Here is a 15,197-nt window from a genome sequence, read left to right on the forward strand (position 1 = left end):
GAGTCTGTGACTTTGCAGTTTTGTTGCCCCTTCCTCTGTACTTTGCTGAGAATCATACTGTATGATTCCATACTAAAAATCAGATTAGTCAATGTCTAATAACAGATAGAAATGTGTTTATTTGTTTAAACTGCTACTAACAAACTTCTGTGTGTAAAATGAACCTTTCAAACATAATTTATTTAAAAAGTTTAAAAATGTTTAAAAAGTGCTTCTTGATCACAAGAAGAGAAGATATTCATTCAGCTGCTGTGGAGAAAAACAACAATCAATTTCACAGAGATCACAGATACTTGAGACAAAGTATATCATAAAGCAATCACGTTTCCCATTTGAAATTAACCAGATGATCACTGAAATGGTATTTTATGTGATTTTTTTCTTTATTTTACTGAAATTACACATTACATTATTTACATGTACTTAACCAAAGTAAAAATCTAAATCCTGCAGTCAACTCAGTCAAGTTTTCCAAACTGTGAAGAAAGTATAATAGAAGTATATAGTAATTTAACATAATTATATATAGCATAATAGTTTGTCAACACTGTGACCTGTGAACAGTATATAGGATCCATGGCCAATTATTTTCCAATTAATTTCCAATCTTTGTTACTTGTTGGATTATTATGAGATACAGAAAATAAATATTACTGAAGATCAACACTTTTAGATGCTAGACATATTTCAGGAGTTTAGCAATAACTCTAGAAACTCAATCAAACATATTTATTTCTGGTCTTACAAATTCTCCTCTGCTCTATGATCCTGACAGAAGAATTCACTCCAGCTATAAATGCAGGGTAGAGTGGTTCAGTGAATGTGGTTTGGACTCTGTGTAAAAGAGTCATTGTTTTAGAGATCCTGTAGAAGGACAGAGTTCCCGCTCTGTGATCCAGATACACTCCTATTCTAGAGGCAGGAGGGATACGGACCTGTGCTTTATCATGTAAGAAACAGAAATTCTGCAGAAAATAGCCCAATCTCCAGGAAATTTTGTTCAAGCCAAGTACACAGTCATCACTGTTTTCTTTACGACCAATTCCTTTGTAACAAACTGCTACTGCCCAGTTTTTCCCACTGCACTCAACCTCCCAGTAACAGCGACCGTACAAACCCTCTCTACACATGATGTAGGGAAACATATCAAATTGCTCTGGGTGATCAGGATATTTCTGGGCTTCATATGTATATAATATTTTCCTTTTGTCTTCTGACAGTTTGAGTTCTTTATTTGGAGTGTTTGGATCCAGTTTCAGTTCACAGAAATCTGAGGATGCACACAAACACATAGAAATAAAGTAGTATTATTTTCTAAAAATCTAATTTTACACTTTTGATGTTATTTATCAAATTAACAGGTACTTGTGTTTGAGAAAAAAATAACTAAATTTACATTGCCAAAATGCATTTGGAGTTGTTGGCTCTGGAGTTTGTGCAACATGAACATTTGACACTGAGAAGAAAAAACACAAATCAATATTTAGGTGTAATCTAGTTTGTGTAACACTGTATATATTTTATTTGAAATTTTATATAGAAAAAGAAGCATTCAGACCTTCTCGAAAAATTCTGTCTGTTTGCTGTTGACAGGCATCCTCCAAAACCTCTCTGAATGCTGAGATTGAAATGTCTTTAAAAGACAGATGAGTGTGTTGAGTGATGCTGGGAACGTCTTCAAATTTGGGTAAAACACACACAGACTGACAGCTCTGAAATGAGACAAATGATTTAGACTTAATTTGTGAAACATGAGACACTTTTTCCAAACATGTGTCCATGATGATATGTTTTCATATGGAAGGTTCTCACACACATATGATCATAAAAATAACTTTCATCACTTTCAGACAGTGGATCTGATCATCACTAATCAGAAGTTTCTCAATCTCTGTTTGTCTTTTTCTGAGTTCTGTCAGCTCTTGATCCAGATGTTTGTGAAGTTCCTCTGCTCGATCTATCTCAGTCTTCTCCTGAGCTCTGATCTGCTCTTTAATCTCAGAGTGTTTCTTCTCCAGAGAGCAGATGAGCTCAGTGAAGACCTTCTCAATGTTCTCCACAGCCTCTTGTGCTGAACTCTGTTGGAGACACAAAACTGTGATCATGCAGGTCATTGTTGTCACTCAACTCTTTTAAGTAAATCCTCAAATCTCCAGTCAAATTAAGCTGCTTCTGTTCCAAACAGTTTTTTAAACATTTTTGGAGCTTGAAAGCCTCAGGTCACCATCTACCATTATTAAATATAAAATATCTACTTCCAACCAACATTAGTTTGTAATACAAGTATTAAACAAAAACTGCTTAAAGAAACATACCTTAAAGAGCTTCACAGCTTCACTGAGTTCCTGCTGACCTCTCTCACGTTCCTGGATCAGCTTTTGACACGCCTCCTTTATCTCCTTTAACTCTTTCTGAGGATGTTACAATTTAAAAAATAAACAAAAGGTAAAAACTGACATTCCTGTTTAGCAAGGTGAATCAAACTTACAGCCTATACATTTTTGAAACATAAAATATTAATTATTGTTTACTATTATTACAATATTTGTATTTTTTATCAGTGATAGATAAATATATACCTTTTTACTAGTCCATTCTGAATCCACAGACACCACTCTGTGGCCATGATGATTATCAATCATACACAAATAACAAATGCATTGATGATCATACTGACAGTAAATATCCAGAGGTTTCCCATGACTGATGCAGATGTTCTCCTGAATGTTTCTGGAGGCATCAACTAGTTTGTGCTTCATAAACGCAGGAGATTGATAGTGAGTCTGCAGGTGAGTTTCACAGAAGGAGGCCAAGCACTGCAGACAGGACTTTACAGCTCTGTTCTTCTCTGTAGTGCAAACATCACACTCCACAGCAGCCGTTTGTAGGGACGTCTTCTGCAGCGTCTCCATCATCTCAGCTATCAGAGTGTTCTTCTTCAGTAGAGGTCTCTGACTGAAGCTCTCTCTGCATTGGGGACAGCGGTACGGCGGCTCCTGCTCCTTCTGCTCCCAGCAGTCAGTAATACAGCTCATACAGTAACTGTGTCCACAGGGAATCGTCACCGGCTCCTTCAGCCGATCCAAACAGACTGAACAACTGAACTGATCCTCATACTGACTCGCTGCAGATTCAGCCATTTCTTTGCTTAATAGAAACTGCTCTGCCAGAATTAAATCATTAAAGAAAGTGAATGTAAATTATTATTGAAAGAGAATACCTACAAATCTACAAAATGCTTAAAGTTTTGTGTACTGTTATAAAATAACATTCTAAACACTTCACCTGTGATCTAAAGAATAATCATACTACCTCAGTATTAACATAGACTTATTAAACGCATACAATAATTGCAAGCAAAAAAAAAAAAAAAAAAAAAAAAAACATTGGTCAAACTATTATTTAAGGTTTCTAAGATGTCCTTACCTGTTTTGACAGAATAAAAAGTCAAATATATTCGCTATTCACAGCTTTAAGCTAACAAGAGCAGCATAGATCCTTAACAAGAGGCTTGTGTGCCAGGGAAATAGGTTTCGTTTCTCTTGAATCCACACACTTCCTGGTTTTCAGTGTACAGGTGTGTACATGTGATGAAAGAAAGTAAATACCAGGAGTGTGAAGGAGATTCTACCTTATTGTTTGTGACTATAGGCCATGACTTTGCAGTTTTGTTGCCCTCGGTTACTTTGCTCAGAATCATAACATATCTCTCCACAATAATGATCAGACTAGTTGAAAGATGTCTAATGAGAGATAAAACATGTTTCTTTGCTTTAACTGCTACTAACACACTTCAAGCCATCTGTGTGTACAATGATTAAATCATTGATGATTTCGAGCAGATGTTGAGGGTAACATGTTTTAACATAGATGTGTTATTTCTTCAAAGAGGAAAAGTACTGGAGGAAATGGGATTGCTATTTACTTCAAACAAGCAATGGCTAGATGCACTCCAAATTGCACCTCAACATCTACCTGTAACAAGTGGTTTTTGTTTTCTTGTAAGACCTCAAGTAACTGTTGCTGTTAATTGTTTTTTTTTTTTTTTTCTTTTTATTAATGTCATTTTTTATTGCTTTTTTATTTTCTTGCTGTGAATGTAACTAGTGGTTATAAATAGTTTTGTTTATGCTCTCTGTTTGTGTACACAAACAGAAAAAAATGACAAAAAATAAAGTATATAAAATAATAATAATAATAATTTGATGTTTTTCACCATGGCAGTCAACCTTGGAAATGTTAGTTGTATAATTTTTTTTTCTACTTTTTCACTGACACAGCTGCTTCATCATTGTTTAGATATAGATTTCAACACCAGGTTAAAGTTTACAAAGACAAATCAACAGTGTTGGGGAGTAACTAGTTACATGTAATGGAATTTATGTAATTTAATTACAAAATAAATGTAATTGTAATTAGTTTCAGTTACTGAGGAAAAAAAAAGTGTAATTAAATTACAGTTACTTTTGAAAATGTTAATGATTACAGAGGGTCAAACTATTATTTTTCACAGGTTTCTAAGATGTTCTTACAGATTTTTTACAGAATAAAAAGACAAATATGTTAAACAACTTTAATTACCGCTTTAGTTTAGGACACAGAATAGTGTGGATCCTTATTCGATAACTGTTTTATTTCCTATTTGGTTTTATTTCTATAAATTCATTTTTAAGATTAATTGATTTTCAGTATTGTAGATGCAGTTTGTTGTGTCATAACTAAGCAAAGTATCAGGAGTATGAAAACTATTATAAACATTTTGAATCTGTATTTAACCTCCCTGTGTACTTTGCTCAGTAAATAAATATTTCTTCTGTGTCTTTAAATTAATTTTTTAAAGATTTATTTCTGTGGAATGCTTGTTTTGATAGGATAGTTAAGTCAAGTCAAGTCAAGTCAAGAAAAGGTCCACAACTGGTAAAAGCTAATCAGGACAGCCCGCATCTGTGCATATAAGTTGGCTGCCCACAAGGCTTTTCTTGGTGATAAGATTACAATGATTTAATTTCAAAGCACAGCCACTACAAAATCAGACTTTAGCATCTCTTTTTACTTTAAGATTATTCTGAAGTTAAATACAAATTTAAAATCATAAATTTGTATTATTTTTTGACAGGATATTTTTTGATAGCTTTGACAGGAAACACTGGCATCTAACAACACCTCGAAAAAAAAACAACAAAAAACAAAGCACATAATGGTGTGTCAAGGTGGAGAAGAGTGTGACAAGGAAATGAAGGAGCAAACTTGACAAAATAATACACATTAATAAAACAAAACCAAAAGTCAATGCAGGGGGAGGCAAAACCACAAAGGAGAACAGGAAGACACCAAAACACAGGACACTGGAAAAACTGGTCTTAAATACATTACAAATGAGGGAATTAACAAGACACATCTGGGATCAAATTAACTAGACAAGAACAGGAAACATGACCATAAAAGGAAACAGGAACAAAGGCTGGGGGTGACACATAAACCCTAACAGGAAATAAAAGAGTTATGGAATAAGCATGTGTCCTATTCTGTGAACTCTTGAGACATTGAAAGAAATCAGTTAAATCTGTATGTGTGTGTGTGTGTAAATATTCAGATGTAACCCCCTTTGCAATTGTTTACATTTCCATAAGTAACTGTAATTTAATTACACACTTTTCTCAGTAACTGTAACCAGTTACATTTGTTGTATAACTGCATTAGGTAATACATGTAACTAGTTGCTCCCTAACACTATACAGCCAAGGAAAAACAGAAACATAAACATGTTTCTATTAAAGAAACAATTCTACTACATACTTACAGGATGAGGTTTGTTTTTAAAAATGCAGCTGATTTATAAAGTTTGACAGTGTCAGCTGTTTGTCAGCACCAACAGTTAAAGCAGTAATGAAAACACTTTAAAAATCAAGCAAATTCAAAGTCATTGGTTGCCCTGAGACCAGTCATCCAACTTTTGAAACAATGTTGACTTGTTAGATTTAGGATTTGGCACATTATAAAAACAAAAAAAGTCCTTTTAAGTACCTAGCAATAGAAAAACAAAATGGCGATTGCATTTAATACATATGTGATGTGCAAAAATAAAGATTTTGTTAATACTGTGAAGTGTAAACATAAGGTTCTGCAGCTGACCATTTTCTTCACTAATTCTGTCATCTTGTGTCCTCATAATAAACTGCATTGTGCATTCAGACATGAATTATTGCGAGATGCAGTAAATAATAACCTTGCTGAAGAAAAGAACTTTCAGATGCCAGGAACACACACACAACACACACACATATCACTGTAACATCTGACTTCAGCAAATGTAATGATAAATGGCACATTTTTTAATTGTGCCTAATTTAAGAGTTTTAAGAGAGTGTTGCTTAAGCCTCTTTAGTGTTTAATGCTTAATAAGAACTTTGTTCAGCCAAACTACATTTTGATTTTAAATACTTTGTTTTTACATAAATATTTTAATAATTTAGAAACTCTATCTAAATCTAAATCTTAATCAATGGTCTAAGCTCTCCTCTGTTCTGTTCAATCATCCTGAATGAAGATGAAGCATTTCCAACAAAAAATGCAGGGTAGAGGGGTTCAGTGAATGTGGTCTGGACTCTGTGTAGTAGAGTCATTGTGTCAGAGACACTGTAGAAGGACAGAGTTCCTGCTCTGTGATCCAGATACACTCCTATTCTAGAGGAGGGGAGAGCAGGGATTAAGATATGCTTGTTGTCATGAGTGAAATAGTTAGCATGCTGATAGCGGGTCAGTCTCCAGGATATTTTGTTTAAGCCAAGTTTACAGTCATCGATGTCTCCTTTACGACCAATTCCTTTGTAACAAACTGCTACACCCCAATCGTTCCCACGGCACTCAACCTCCCAGTAAGAGCGATCGTACAAACCGTCTCTACACATGATGTAATTAAACTGATCAAATCGCTCTGGGTGATCAGGATATTGCTGGGCTTTAAATGAAAATGATATTTTCCTGTTGTCTTCGGACAATTTGATGTTTTTATGTGCAGTGTTTAGATCCAGGTGAAGCAGATAGAAATCTGAGGAGGAATGGACAAACGCATATATTGAAAAAAATTCACCTTGTTTCCAAAATGGTCACATTGTAACAGATCATATCCACTAATACTTATCAATAAATGAGTGTTTGCTCTACTTACACTGCAAAAAATCATCTGGAGTCTTTGGCTCTAGAGGTTTTGTAACATGAACACATGACACTAAAGAGACAACAAGAAAGAAACTTATGATTAACATGTTGGTTTAATCCTTCACAATACACAGCCCCACATCTTCAAAAAAAAAAATCAGTTTATTTGCAAAAAAGGCCTAATATTATATGTTATGTTATATATTATATGTTTTGAAAAAGTGTGACATGCTCCAGCAAAACAACCACTACTTTTGAAATCAACGCACCAAAATGAGTAAAAAGTATTAGATTTCATTTAGAAAATATGATGTAGGGAAGTGTTCTGACTGACAATACAAATCAAAATATTCAGACCTTCTCGAGCTATTCTGTCTGTTTGCTGTTGACAGACGTCCTCCAAAACCTCTCTGAATGCTGAGATTGAAATGTCTTTAAAAGACAGATCACTGTGTTGAGTGAAGCTGGGAACCTCTTTAAATTTTGGTAAAACACACACAGACTGACAACTCTGAAATGAGACAAATATTTCAGATGCACAACAGATCTTTTCCAAAAACATAAACATTAAAGTGTTTCATTTCTTAATATTTTTGCATCATTACCTTCAGACAATGGATCTGATCATCACTAATCAGAAGTTTTTCAATCTCTGTTTGTCTTTTTCTGAGTTCTGTCAGCTCTTGATCCAGATGTTTGTGAAGTTCCTCTGCTCGATCTATCTCAGTCTTCTCCTGAGCTCTGATCTGCTCTTTAATCTCAGAGTGTTTCTTCTCCAGAGAGCAGATGAGCTCAGTGAAGACCTTCTCAATGTTCTCCACGGCCTCTTGTGCTGAACTCTGTTGGAGACACAAAACTGACTTAATTTGGCACAATAGTCAAAAGAATGCAATTTATGTGAGCAATTATTTTTTCATAAATCCTCAGTCAAAATGCACTATGCTTCTGTTCTAAACAATGTAGTCAGACCACTGGTTACTTTTTGTGTAAAACTTCAGTCTTTAAGAAAACTGAAAAATGCTTAAAGAAACATACTTTAAGGAGCTTTACAGCTTCACTGAGATCTTGCTGACCTCTCTCTCGCTCCTGGATCAGCTTCTGACATGCCTCCTTTATCTCCTTTAACTCGTTCTGAGGATGTTAACATAAAAAAATTACTGAAACAATAGGCAAAAACAGACGTATCAACTTTCCTGTGTGGAAAAGGGGTTGATGTGAGTTGAGATTACAGCCTGTAAATATACGCAATATAAAATAACTTAAAATATTGATTATTATTAATAATAGAACTGATAGAAAATATATACCTTTTTACTAGTCCATTCTGAATCCATAGACACCACATTATGTCCTTTATGATTATCAGTACACAAACAACAAATGCATTGACGGTCATCCTGACAGTACATCTCTAGAAGTTTCCCATGACTGAGGCAGATGTTCTCCTGAATGCCTTTGGAGGCTTCAACTAGTTTGTGCTTCATAAACACAGGAGATTCATAGTGAGGCTGCAGGTGAGTTTGACAGAAGGAGGCCAAACACTGCAGACAGGACTTTACAGCTCTGTTCTTCTCTGTAGTGCAAACATCACACTCCACAGCAGCCGTTTGTAGGGACGTCTTCTGCAGCGTCTCCATCATCTCAGCTATCAGAGTGTTCTTCTTCAGTAGAGGTCTCTGACTGAAGCTCTCTCTGCATTGGGGACAGCGGTACGGCGGCTCCTGCTCCTTCTGCTCCCAGCAGTCAGTAATACAGCTCATACAGTAACTGTGTCCACAGGGAATCGTCACCGGCTCCTTCAGCCGATCCAAACAGACTGAACAACTGAACTGATCCTCATACTGACTCGCTGCAGATTCAGCCATTTCTTTGCAGTCTTCTCAAAGATGAGCAGATTCTCAGCCTCTATTCTGTAAAAAGGGCTGTTTTGCCCAAAGTCCAGACACCTAAACAAACATATAAATTGAATAAAAAGTTTCCACAACTAATGGTAACAGCCTAACACAGCTTTTTAACTCAACAGCCGTCAACAGAACTTAACTTAATCCAGAGTATTGTTTTAAATTATGATCACCACATAAATATGAAATATGGAGTATAATATGTAAGTATAGTTTGTGTAGTTTAAAAGTATTCAGATTAATATTATTCAGTTTCAACAATACTTTTGTTTTATCAGGCCCATTACAAGTTAGAGGAAACGTTATACACGATTTGTACACATACACGATTTCTTTTTAAAAAGCAGACAATATGACAAAAAGTAGTTATCTCTGGATCTTATTAAAGTCCTTACCTACTTCGACAGAAACACAACTCATATATTATCCGATTTACAGCTTTGTAAACAAAAACAGCGGTGAGGATCGTTGTTAAAACAAGCGTTTAGTGGTGAATTGGGTTTCATTTCTCTTGAATAGGGCTGGGAGTCGATTCCAAAAAGAATCGATTCCTCGATTCCGAGGCGTTGGGAATCGAGAGTCGATTTCAAAGGTTGGAATCGATCCCATCGAGGGGAATCTACTCCCCATTCATAGCCGTTTTCAGATCAACAAAGCTTATCTATGGGCGCCTGAGGTCGTTTCTGGATGCAGCCTTGCTCGCTAATAGTGATTAGAAATCGAAAACAAAAGGGGAATCGATTCTTGGAATCGAATCTCATTGATTCCAGAACCAGGAATCAGAATCGGACTCGACTCCAAAACACTTCCTGATTTTCAGTGCGTAAACAAAATGGGCGTGTGCGCTGTGTCCCAAACGAAAGAAACGGAGAAATATTTACTAGGAGAGTGTTAAGAAAAAAAATAGTGTAAATGTAATCTATTAAGAAATATAATTATCCTATTCCCATTTCAAAGCAAAAACATTTCATTATAAAAACAAGCCTATGTCACCTTTCAAATCTAGTAGGCTAGTTACGATTGGAGAAGATGATCGAAACATTAATAAAATATTTGGTGAAAATAGAGCATAATATTAGATTTACAAGCATTTACATTTAGATTTTTGTTTGGAAACACCAAAGTAGGGGTTTTCAGTACAGCAAAGCTGTTACAAGATTTGTAACAACATCAGTGCAGAGAGTTATTATCCTAACACAGATCTTCTCATATTAAAACATCTGTATGTCAACAGAATCTATAAAAGGAGGGAAAAACTTTCTTCCGCATGCAAGAAGGTTCAGGCCTGCTCACACACGCTGCTTTATTTTACCACCTGTAGAGGACAGAGAAAGAGAAGAAAACAGAAAACCCACAGCATGTACCACAGACAATGAACAAAATGCTCTTAAACAACTTTAATTACCATTACAGTGCAAACCTTCTCATACACACAGCCACAAGAATCACCAGTCCTGCACAAAGCCACACTGTGAGCCACACACAAACAGAGGTGAGCAATACCATGCAAATAACCAAAACAATAGATACAATGCACACAGTATTCAATGCCGTTCAGTACAGTACATATACCTAACTAACAAAGATAAACCAATCAAAAGAAACTTAAATGCACAATAAGATGCTTGTCTACCCCTTTAAAAAGAACCAAGACATTAATTGCCAGCCACACAGCCCCGTGTAATATCATAAAACAAAAAACAAACACATACTTTAGCCAGTGCACATATGCAGTAACCATATCAGTCAAGATGAGAGCAAAACCATTCAACAACTGTAATGCACGCTGATTTGCATTGGATTTGTGAATAGTTTAGCCAATTTATGGTTTAACTTTGTTATAAATTCTGTTTTTACATTTGGCCTTTTTTAATTTTTCTCCGCTCTATGATCCTGACAGTTGAACCCAACACTGCAAAAAATGCAGGGTAGAGGGGTTCAGTGAATGTGGTCTGGACTCTGTGTAGTAGAGTCATTGTGTCAGAGATGCTGTAAAAGGACAGAGTTCCTGCTCTGTGATCCAGATACACTCCTATTCTAGAAGAAAGAGGGATACGGACCTGTGCTTTAGCATGCATGAAACAGAAATTCTGCAGAAAAAAGCCCAGTCTCCAGGATATTTTGTTCAAGCCAAGTTTACAGTCATCACTGTTTCCTTTACGACCAATTCCTTTGTAACAAACAGCCACAGCCCAATTGTTTCCACTGCACTCAACCTCCCAGGAACAGCGGCCGTACAAACCCTCTCTACACATGATGTAGGGAAACATATCAAATCGCTCTGGGTGATCAGGATATTGCTGAACTCCATCTGAACGTGATATTTTCATGTTGTCTTCTGACAGTTTGAGGGTTGTGTGTGCAGTGTTTGGATCCAGGTGAAGTTGACAGAAATCTGAGGAGGAATGGAGAAAAAATAAATATATTAAACAAATTTGGCTCCCACTGATATCCATTGATATTTATCAACTAATTTTAATTTAATTTATTCAGCTTACACTGTAAAAAATCTTTTTGGGTCTTTAGTTCTGGAGACTTTGCAACATGGACATTTGACACTGAAGAGACAACACAAAACAGTGAACGGTTAATTTGTTTGTTAACTCCTACAAAGTATGATTGACAATACAACATATTAAAAGATTCAGACCTTCTCGAGATATTCTGGCTGTTTGCTGTTTACAGACATCCTCCAAAACCTCTCTGAATGCTGAGATTGAAATGTCTTTAAAAGACAGATCACTGTGTTGAGTGATGCTGGGAATGTCTTGAAATTTTGATAAGACACACACAGACTGAAAACTCTGAAATGAGACAAATATTTAAGATGCACAACAGATCTTTTTCAAAACATAAATATGAAAGTGTTTCATTTATAGATTCTCATCATTTTTGTACCATTACCTTCATACAATGGATCTGATCATCACTAATCAGAAGTTTCTCAATCTCTGTTTGTCTTTTTCTGAGTTCTGTCAGCTCTTGATCCAGATGTTTGTGAAGTTTCTCTGCTCGATCTGTCTCAGTCTTCTCCTGAGCTCTGATCTGCTCTTTAATCTCAGAGCGTTTCTTCTCCAGAGAGCAGATGAGCTCAGTGAAGACCTTCTCAATGTTCTCCACGGCCTCTTGTGCTGAACTCTGTTGGACAGGAACAACAGCATAAATACTGTATTCATGTGACTAATTTCATCATCCATTATCATAAAAGAATCTTGCGTTATAAAAAAACGTTGCATTGTAGCAGATTTGCTTAGATTAGTAGATTAACAAGAAGAGTGTTTTTAAATGAATGCATGCAAATGTCAAAGATGGGTAGGATTCTGTAATAATATGATACATTGCAATTATTGTTTTGTTCTCTTTTCTCTTCTATTTCCTCACTTTAAAAGATTTCACAGATTCACTGAGTTCCTGTTGGCCTCTCTCTCGCTCCTGGATCAGCTTTTGACATGTAATGTTTATCTCCGCTAACTCTTCCTGAGGATGTTAAAATACAAAATTATTAAACAACAAAAGTAAAAATGCACACCTTGCCAGTCTCATTTTGTAATTGTTAAATAACAAGTAAGATATGTACTATTATCCCAGTAATTTAAGTTAACCAACTACCTTAAGTTAAATGGCAACTACCTTAAAATTAAGCATTCATTACCTTTTTACTAGTCCATTCTGTATCCACAGATACCATATTGTGGTTTTTATGACTGTAAATCACACACAAGCAACAAATGCATTGATGGTCATCCTGACAGTAAATGTCCAGAGGTTTTTTATGACTGAAGCAGATGTTCTCCTGAATGCTCCTGGAGGCATCGACTAGTTTGTGCGTCATAAACGCAGGAGATTGATAGTGAAGCTGCAGGTGAGTTTGACAGATCTCACCTGCATCACATCACACTCCACAGCAGCCGTTTGTAGGGACGTCTTCTGCAGTGTCTCCATCATCTCAGCTATCAGAGTGTTCTTCCTCAGTAGAAGTGTCTTTCAAAGTTGCAAATAAAAATTAGCTACAGTTGAAGTCATAAGTTTACATACAGCTTGCAGAATCTGCAAAATGTTATCATACAAAATGCATGTTATTTTTTATTTAGCACTAACCTGAGTAAGATATTTCACATAAAAGACATTTACATGTAATTCACAAGAGAAAATAATAGTTGAATTTATAAAAATGACCCCATTCAAAAAATGACCCTATTTACATACACTTGCTTTTTAATACTGTGTTGTTACCTGAATGATCCACAGCTGTTTTTTTTTTTTTTTTTTTTTTGTTTAGTGATAGTTGTTCATAAGTTCCTTGTTTGTCCTGAACAGTTAAACTGCCTGCCTGCTTCAGAAAAATCCTTCAGGTCCCACAAATTCTTTGGTTTTGCAGCATTTTTTTGTATTTGAATCCTTTCAAACAATGACTGTATGATTTTTTAGATCCATCTTTTCACGCTAAGGACAACTGCGGGACTCATATGCAACTATTACAGGTTCAAATGCTCGCTGGTGCTACAGAAGAAAACAGGATGCATTAAGAGCCAGGGGTGAAAAGTTTTCAATTTCAAGATCAGGGTAAATTTACCTTATTTTGTCTTCTGGGAAACATGTATCTATCTTCTGTAATGATATTTAGGCAAAATAAGAAAAATGTACACTTCTTCATTCTTTTCAAAAGTTTACACCCCTGTTTCCCAATACATTGTTTCTCCTTCTGAAGCATCAGTGAGTGTTTGAACCTTCTGTAACAGTTGCATATGAGTGTCTCAGTTGTTCTCAGTGTGAGAAGATGGATCTCAAAATCATACAGTCATTGTTAGAAAGGATTCAAATACACAAAAATGCAGAAAAACCAGAGAATTTGTGGGACCTGAAGGATTTTTCTAAAAAAAACAGCAATATGTTTAACACTTTAGGACAAACAAGGGACTCATGATTCATGAATAACAAGCTGTGAATCATTCAGGTAATGACACAGTATTAAGAATCAAGTGTATGTAAACTTTTGAACGGTGCCATTTTGATAAATTCAACTATTATTTTTTCTTGTGGACTATACGTCTTTGTGAAATATCTTACTCAGGTCAGTACTAAATAAAAAATAACATGCATTTTGCATAGTCCCTTTTATTTTGGTAAAATAATTAACATTTTGCAGATTCTGCAAGGTGTAGGCCTATGTAAACTTTTGATTTCAACTGTATTTGGAACATGTTTTACAAGAAAATACCATTTTAGGCTTTCTTTTCCCATGTCAGCATGAAGCTACAGCTGCAAAAATCTTTTCTTTCCTATAGACTCGTCGGTGTAGCACCAAATTACATTTTTTGACAGGAATGAAGGATGTAAGGGAACAAAATACAGTGCGTTCAGTGCATTGCACTGTTGTATAACCACATTCCGAGTGTTTAGCTGACAAAACGTATTTCTGCAAATACTTTCTAAAAGCTGCAAGTTGTGAAAATGTATACACCGCGTGACATTGTAAATCTATCCCTCACATACTCATTTTCATCGTTTTAAATTTAATCTGGCTTCATGTAGACTATTTCTATTTGAGTAAAGCTTCACAAACCAGGGGAAACTGTGTTTGGGCTTGATTGGCTCATTGCCGCTAGGTAATAATTTGCTGTGATATCAAGGGAGTAATATTTAATTTATTATTCACTTTTTAATTTAATATTAAATATATACATTTTTACAAATTTATTATTGCTTTTAAAGATTATAAGGGCATATTATTGTTATTTTCCAAACAAGTATATGCACAGATTATTTATTTATAATAAACACTGCAGTATTCCATACAAAACTAAGTGCAATTTGACTTCATGGTTCAGTGTTACCTGCCGATTATTTGTAAATTGTCTGCCAAGTGCTTGACCTCTAGTTTAGTAACCTTTGCTATTTAATTAAAGGTATAACTCTAAAAGCTTTGCTATCAAAAAGAACTGCTAAGCACATTTGTTTACTAAAGTTTACATTTAAGCATTCTTTAGTGGATTATGACTTTGTTCAACACAAGCAAATAATAATAATAAAAAAAAAAACAATTAGCTCTACATTTAATTAATTCCTTACCTGCTTGGACAACTTGTTTCCTCACATGTAGATCTGACCCAAACTACAACTACCTGTAAATGCGGAATC

The 15,197-nt window shown here is 35.3% G+C and overlaps 3 protein-coding genes and 1 long non-coding RNA gene across 5 annotated transcripts; 1 reads left to right on the top strand and 3 right to left on the bottom strand.

Moving 5' to 3' along the window:
* Positions 1–284: 284 nt before the first annotated feature.
* On the bottom strand, positions 285–3,156 carry LOC127177055 (tripartite motif-containing protein 16). Its single transcript, XM_051129030.1, has 6 exons — positions 2,580–3,156; positions 2,316–2,411; positions 1,845–2,078; positions 1,559–1,712; positions 1,397–1,456; positions 285–1,270 (listed from the first exon to the last, which is right to left on the bottom strand). The coding sequence occupies exons 1-6, from the start codon at positions 3,138–3,140 to the stop codon at positions 720–722; spliced, it is 1,656 nt and encodes a 551-aa protein (XP_050984987.1). The 5' UTR covers positions 3,141–3,156; the 3' UTR covers positions 285–719.
* LOC127177058 (uncharacterized) lies at positions 2,643–8,751 on the top strand. The gene is made up of 2 exons (XR_007829180.1): positions 2,643–2,789; positions 8,673–8,751. It is a non-coding gene; the product is annotated as an uncharacterized LOC127177058 (long non-coding RNA).
* LOC127177032 (E3 ubiquitin/ISG15 ligase TRIM25) lies at positions 5,026–10,038 on the bottom strand. 2 transcript variants are annotated; one of them, XM_051128998.1, is made up of 7 exons: positions 9,459–10,038; positions 8,466–9,104; positions 8,194–8,289; positions 7,764–7,997; positions 7,516–7,669; positions 7,169–7,228; positions 5,026–7,048 (listed from the first exon to the last, which is right to left on the bottom strand). In XM_051128998.1, exons 2-7 carry the CDS (start codon positions 9,021–9,023, stop codon positions 6,489–6,491), a joined length of 1,662 nt encoding a protein of 553 aa, XP_050984955.1. In that variant the 5' UTR covers positions 9,024–9,104; positions 9,459–10,038; the 3' UTR covers positions 5,026–6,488. The 2 variants fall into 2 exon arrangements, with proteins under 2 accessions (XP_050984955.1, XP_050984954.1); XM_051128997.1 differs by having other exon boundaries at positions 5,027–7,048; positions 9,455–10,038.
* Positions 10,039–10,267: 229 nt separating this feature from the next.
* On the bottom strand, positions 10,268–13,004 carry LOC127176948 (tripartite motif-containing protein 16-like). The gene is made up of 6 exons (XM_051128794.1): positions 12,942–13,004; positions 12,441–12,536; positions 11,964–12,197; positions 11,710–11,863; positions 11,558–11,617; positions 10,268–11,454 (listed from the first exon to the last, which is right to left on the bottom strand). Exons 1-6 carry the CDS (start codon positions 13,002–13,004, stop codon positions 10,913–10,915), a joined length of 1,149 nt encoding a protein of 382 aa, XP_050984751.1. The 3' UTR covers positions 10,268–10,912.
* Between the last annotated feature and the right edge of the window lie 2,193 nt (positions 13,005–15,197).

The sequence above is a fragment of the Labeo rohita genome, chromosome 15 (genome assembly GCF_022985175.1).
Source record: "Labeo rohita strain BAU-BD-2019 chromosome 15, IGBB_LRoh.1.0, whole genome shotgun sequence".
Taxonomy (NCBI): domain Eukaryota; kingdom Metazoa; phylum Chordata; class Actinopteri; order Cypriniformes; family Cyprinidae; genus Labeo; species Labeo rohita.

What these genes read in the sequence shown, in the direction of transcription:
- LOC127177055 (XM_051129030.1), bottom strand. Translation starts at nt 3,140, where the DNA reads ATGGCTGAATCTGCAGCGAGTCAGTATGAGGATCAGTTCAGTTGTTCA. An exon ending in ATCAGATCCACTGTCTGAAA is followed by an intron (nt 1,713 to 1,844) that starts GTGATGAAAGTT and finishes GTCTCATTTCAG; the next exon opens with AGCTGTCAGTCTGTGTGTGT. An exon ending in TCCAAATGCATTTTGGCAAT is followed by an intron (nt 1,271 to 1,396) that starts GTAAATTTAGTT and finishes GTGCATCCTCAG; the next exon opens with ATTTCTGTGAACTGAAACTG.
- LOC127176948 (XM_051128794.1), bottom strand. Translation starts at nt 13,004, where the DNA reads ATGATGGAGACACTGCAGAAGACGTCCCTACAAACGGCTGCTGTGGAG. An exon ending in TGGAGTGTGATGTGATGCAG is followed by an intron (nt 12,537 to 12,941) that starts GTGAGATCTGTC and finishes TAACATCCTCAG; the next exon opens with GAAGAGTTAGCGGAGATAAA. An exon ending in CCAAAAAGATTTTTTACAGT is followed by an intron (nt 11,455 to 11,557) that starts GTAAGCTGAATA and finishes ATTCCTCCTCAG; the next exon opens with ATTTCTGTCAACTTCACCTG.
- LOC127177032 (XM_051128998.1), bottom strand. Translation starts at nt 9,023, where the DNA reads ATGGCTGAATCTGCAGCGAGTCAGTATGAGGATCAGTTCAGTTGTTCA. An exon ending in CAGAATGGACTAGTAAAAAG is followed by an intron (nt 8,290 to 8,465) that starts GTATATATTTTC and finishes TAACATCCTCAG; the next exon opens with AACGAGTTAAAGGAGATAAA. An exon ending in TCCAGATGATTTTTTGCAGT is followed by an intron (nt 7,049 to 7,168) that starts GTAAGTAGAGCA and finishes ATTCCTCCTCAG; the next exon opens with ATTTCTATCTGCTTCACCTG.